At 45.6% G+C, this 5,711-nt stretch overlaps 1 protein-coding gene across 1 annotated transcript; it reads left to right on the forward strand.

Annotated features, from left to right (window-relative positions):
• Positions 1-31: 31 nt before the first annotated feature.
• Positions 32-5,411, forward strand: LOC135496900 (carcinoembryonic antigen-related cell adhesion molecule 5-like). The gene is made up of 13 exons (XM_064786472.1): positions 32-74; positions 247-534; positions 934-1,218; positions 1,339-1,623; positions 1,743-2,027; positions 2,147-2,431; positions 2,552-2,836; positions 2,957-3,241; positions 3,362-3,646; positions 3,766-4,050; positions 4,171-4,455; positions 4,572-4,859; positions 5,104-5,411. Exons 1-13 carry the CDS (start codon positions 32-34, stop codon positions 5,121-5,123), a joined length of 3,204 nt encoding a protein of 1,067 aa, XP_064642542.1. The 3' UTR covers positions 5,124-5,411.
• The last annotated feature ends 300 nt before the right edge of the window (positions 5,412-5,711 follow it).

Here is a 5,711-nt window from a genome sequence, read left to right on the forward strand (position 1 = left end):
AATGAAGACGTGAAATTATTGGTTGAACCCAATGCCGACGAGATATGGCATGTCTCAGCTCCAGACGCGCCTGTGTTGGCTTGAAAGATTATTTTAATAGGCGGGGTTGTCGCTGACACCGATAAACTCTTTTGATTGTGGAAATAAATAAAACTCGTACTTCTGTTGTTTTGGTGTAAAAAAAATCATAAAAACCGCAATCTATTCAATAAACATACTGTGCGTTATCAAAACTTTTAATTTCAGTTCCACCAGAGAAGCCTTCACTAAGGGATGCAAGCGAAAGTGTTGTTAGTGAGATAACCGTAAATCTTGGAGAAACTTTCACGTTCAGATGTGTAAAGGGAGCTGGCGGAGTGGACCCGGACTCATATCAATTCTACAAAGGCGGTAACAGGGCTACAGACGGTGTGACAGGCGCGACATTTAGCAAGGCTGCAGTGAAATCGGACGGCGGTTGGTATTACAAGTGCAAGGCAGTAAAAGATGGATTAGTCAGCGTCGCATCTGTTGGTGTTGTTCTAACAGTAAAAGGTAACTTGTGGTCCGTTTAGGAACTTCATGTAGTCAAGACATTCTTGCCGAATTGAGTGTTTTAAACGGCTCACAGAATATGATGCTAAGTGTGAAGCATTTTAAAAACACAGATTTGATGTGAACTCACATCTTTGTCGTATACCGCATTGCGCAATTAACCCTAATGGCTGTTATTTGATGAATGAGAGGTGACTGCTACTAATGACTGCTACGTTCATGATGCAGGATCGTACACTTGTGAGGCTTTGAAAGCAGGACTGCGAAATGTAGCATCAGTCATATTGGCGAGTCTCGATGTTTTTTTATTATTCGTTGATATTTCAAAAGTGTTCCAGTTCGGCAATCGATTGACATCACATTTTCGCTTTTAATTAAATAGCACCCGTTTAATTGCAGTCCCTCCGGACAAACCCTTGATCAAGAATGCAGCTGATCAAGTCATAACATCCTTAACACTGAATGCTGGCGAAATATTCTCATTTACCTGCGCACAGGCGGCGAGTGGGGTGGTCCCGGACGCTTGGGAAGTGTTCCACGACGATGCCAAAATAGCAACCGGTGTGACTGGCGCAACCTTATCACAAACGGTGGCTGGTAGTGATGCAGGATCGTACACGTGCAAGGCTTTGAAAGAAGGACTGGCAAGTGCGGCATCGGATACATTGGCGCTGACAGTCAACGGTGAGTCTCCATGTCTTTATTATTCGTTGAAACATGTAACTCAAAAGGATGCCAGTTCGGTAAACAACGATTGACATCACATTTTCGTTTTTCATATAAATAGCACCCCTTTAATTGCAGTTCCTCCGGACAAGCCGTTGATCAAGAATGCGGCTGGTATAGTCATGACATCTTTAACACTGAATGCTGGCGAAACATTCTCATTCACGTGCACACAGGCCGCGAGTGGGGTGGTCCCGGACGCTTGGGAATCGTTCCACGATGATGTCAAAACAGCAACCGGTGTGACAGGGGCAGCCTTGTCCAAAACGGTAGCTGGTAGTGATGCAGGATCGTACACATGCAAGGCTTTGAAAGCAGGACTGGCAAGTGTGGCATCGGATACATTGGCGCTGACAGTCAAAGGTGAGTCTCCATGTCTATATTATTCGTTGATACATGTAACTTAAAAGGGTGCCAGTTCGGTAAATAACGATTGACATCACATTTTCTTTTTCATCTAAATAGCACCCCTTTGATTGCAGTTCCTCCGGACAAGCCGTTGATCAAGAATGCGGCTGGTATAGTCATGACATCTTTAACACTGAATGCTGGCGAAACATTCTCATTCACGTGCACAAAGGCCGCGAGTGGGATGGTCCCGGACGCTTGGGAAGTGTTCCACGACGATGTCAAAATAGCAACCGGTGTGACCGGCGCAACCTTATCACAAACGGTGGCTGGTAGTGATGAAGGATCGTACACGTGCAAGGCTTTGAAAGCAGGACTGGCAAGTGCGGCATCGGATACATTGGCGCTGACAGTCAACGGTGAGTCTCCATGTCTATATTATTCGTTGATACATGTAACTTAAAAGGATGCCAGTTCGGTAAACAACGATTGACATCACATTTTCCTTTTCATCTAAATAGCTCTCCTTTAATTGCAGTTCCTCCGGACAAGCCGTTGATCAAGAATGCGGCTGGTATAGTCATGACGTCTTTAACACTGAATGCTGGCGAAACATTCTCATTCACGTGCACAAAGGCGGCGAGTGGGGTGGTCCCGGACGCTTGGGAAGTGTCCCACGACGATGTCAAAATAGCAACCGGTGTGACAGGGGCAACATTGTCCAAAATGGTAGCTGGTAGTGATGCAGGATCGTACACGTGCAAGGCTTTGAAAGCAGGACTGGCAAGTGCGGCATCGGATACATTGGCGCTGACAGTCAAAGGTGAGTCTCCATGTCTATATTATTCGTTGATACATGTAACTCAAAGGAATGCCAGTTCGGTAAATAACGATTGACATCACAATTTCCTTTTTCATATAAATAGCACCCCTTTAATTCCAGTTCCTCCGGACAAGCCGTTGATCAAGAATGCGGCTGGTATAGTCATGACATCTTTAACACTGAATGCTGGCGAAACATTCTCATTCACGTGCACAAAGGCCGCGAGTGGGGTGGTCCCGGACGCTTGGGAATCGTTCCACGACGATGTCAAAATAGCAACCGGTGTGACAGGGGCAGCCTTGTCCAAAACGGTAGCTGGTAGTGATGCAGGATCGTACACGTGCAAGGCTTTGAAAGAAGGACTGGCAAGTGTGGCATCGGATACATTGGCGCTGACAGTCAACGGTGAGTCTCCATGTCTATATTATTCGTTGATACATGTAACTTAAAAGGATGCCAGTTCGGTAAATAACGTTTGACATCACAATTTCCTTTTTCATATAAATAGCACTCCTTTAATTGCAGTTCCTCCGGACAAGCCGTTGATCAAGAATGCGGCTGGTATAGTCATGACATCTTTAACACTGAATGCTGGCGAAACATTCTCATTCACGTGCACAAAGGCGGCGAGTGGGGTGGTCCCGGACGCTTGGGAAGTGTCCCACGACGATGTCAAAATAGCAACCGGTGTGACAGGGGCAACATTGTCCAAAACGGTAGCTGGTAGTGATGCAGGATCGTACACGTGCAAGGCTTTGAAAGCAGGACTGGCAAGTGCGGCATCGGATACATTGGCGCTGACAGTCAAAGGTGAGTCTCCATGTCTTTATTATTCGTTGATACATGTAACTTAAAAGGGTGCCAGTTCGGTAAATAACGTTTGACATCACAATTTCCTTTTTCATATAAATAGCACTCCTTTAATTGCAGTTCCTCCGGACAAGCCGTTGATCAAGAATGCGGCTGGTATAGTCATGACATCTTTAACACTGAATGCTGGCGAAACATTCTCATTCACGTGCACAAAGGCGGCGAGTGGGGTGGTCCCGGACGCTTGGGAAGTGTCCCACGACGATGTCAAAATAGCAACCGGTGTGACAGGGGCAACATTGTCCAAAACGGTAGCTGGTAGTGATGCAGGATCGTACACGTGCAAGGCTTTGAAAGCAGGACTGGCAAGTGCGGCATCGGATACATTGGCGCTGACAGTCAAAGGTGAGTCTCCATGTCTTTATTATTCGTTGATACATGTAACTTAAAAGGGTGCCAGTTCGGTAAATAACGATTGACATCACATTTTCCTTTTCATCTAAATAGCACCCCTTTGATTGCAGTTCCTCCGGACAAGCCGTTGATCAAGAATGCGGCTGGTATAGTCATGACATCTTTAACACTGAATGCTGGCGAAACATTCTCATTCACGTGCACAAAGGCGGCGAGTGGGGTGGTCCCGGACGCTTGGGAATCGTTCCACGACGATGTCAAAATAGCAACCGGTGTGACAGGGGCAACATTGTCCAAAACGGTAGCTGGTAGTGATGCAGGATCGTACACGTGCAAGGCTTTGAAAGAAGGACTGGCAAGTGCGGCATCGGATACATTGGCGCTGACAGTCAACGGTGAGTCTCCATGTCTTTATCATTCGTTGATACATGTAACTCAAAAGGATGCCAGTTCGGTAAATAACGATTGACATCACATTTTCGTTTTTCATATAAATAGCACCCCTTTGATTGCAGTTCCTCCGGACAAGCCGTTGATCAAGAATGCGGCTGGTATAGTCATGACATCTTTAACACTGAATGCTGGCGAAACATTCTCATTCACGTGCACAAAGGCCGCGAGTGGGGTGGTCCCGGACACTTGGGAATTGTTCTACGGCGGTGTCAAAACAGCAACCGGTGTGACAGGGGCAACATTGTCGAAAACGGTAGCTGGTAGTGATGCAGGATCGTACACGTGCAAGGCTTTGAAAGCAGGACTGGCAAGTGAAACGTCGGAGATATTGGCGCTTACAGTAAACGGTGAGTCTTCATTCCATAGCCCTGTGTGATCTGATGCCTCTTGCTTAATAATACACCATGTGCCTTGGTCTCTCTCATTCAAAGGTAGTCCTGGTAAGCATTCGTTTTCGTTGCAGTTCCACCGGACAAGCCATTGCTAAGGAACGCCGGTGGCCAAGTAGTAACAACCGCAACAGTGTACGTTGGCGAAACCATCACATTCACCTGTACACAAGCAGCAACCGGAGTAGTCCCAGATGCTTGGGAATTCTACAAAGACAGTAATAAGGATACATCAGATGTGATAGGCGCGACATTTAGCAAGACTGCAGTACTAGCGGACGGCGGATTGTTTTATAAATGCCTGGCATTGAAGGGCGGATTGGCAAGTGTCGCATCAGATACTCTGTTGTTAACAGTACTTGGTAAGTTCTGTCATTTCATCTTCATCAGCCCTATCGGGAGGAAAAATAAGTATTTTCTGCACTTCTTACCAAACTACCAAATCGAACATGAGCCGTCGCAATATATTATGGCATATCGCAACATGCGCTTTCCATGTCTCGCTGGTCTTCCACTATGTTATCAAAATATGGACATCAATCTAGAATGTTACTATCCTGCACGGTTGTCAAACGAATTTTGAATCTAAATTTTAAATTCCTGCAGTGTTTGCTGATTTGAGATGAGCTGCATTGGGGCAAACTGATAATTTGCAGCGTCAACTGCTGGCGTGAGAAACGGTGTTATTCTAAGATTTATGCCTTAGGGTTGATATCCGGAAGAAAGGTAGGTACGATCAAGGAAAGGCAGATTAGCGTTATCTAACTGTTGAACATGGCTGATTTCGGACTTGACGACTTCACATTGATCCAGCCGGACAGACTCTTGACAAATAGATGAGTTTAAAAACCGGGTCCTCGATACTGTTTCGTGAATTCCGTTCAACGCTTTCCGTTAACTATTTCTAGAAGCAACAGACTCTTAAAACCTGAGGTAAGTAAAGTATGGATGCAAGTGCGGTCAAATCGGCCTTTATCTCAGGCTGTTCAACAAGGTAAGGTATTGCAGAGTGCAAGGACGTATGCAAATAAAAGTGCTTCGTAGTGGAGTTCGTCGTGTACATTGTGCATGGAATGTTGAAGTAGCACACGTACCCGATAGAAGTCAACACAATCGTATGAATTAAATTGACAAGATAAAATTTATTATACTAGTTACGTTTTACCACGAGCGATCGACCGCTCTAGTAATACGAGATGTCGACGAGAAACACC

The sequence above is a fragment of the Lineus longissimus genome, chromosome 1 (genome assembly GCF_910592395.1).
Source record: "Lineus longissimus chromosome 1, tnLinLong1.2, whole genome shotgun sequence".
Lineage (NCBI taxonomy): Eukaryota > Metazoa > Nemertea > Pilidiophora > Heteronemertea > Lineidae > Lineus > Lineus longissimus.

What these genes read in the sequence shown, in the direction of transcription:
- LOC135496900 (XM_064786472.1), top strand. Translation starts at nt 32, where the DNA reads ATGCCGACGAGATATGGCATGTCTCAGCTCCAGACGCGCCTGT. An exon ending in ATTGGCGCTGACAGTCAACG is followed by an intron (nt 4,051 to 4,170) that starts GTGAGTCTCCAT and finishes CTTTGATTGCAG; the next exon opens with TTCCTCCGGACAAGCCGTTG. An exon ending in ATTGGCGCTTACAGTAAACG is followed by an intron (nt 4,456 to 4,571) that starts GTGAGTCTTCAT and finishes TTTTCGTTGCAG; the next exon opens with TTCCACCGGACAAGCCATTG.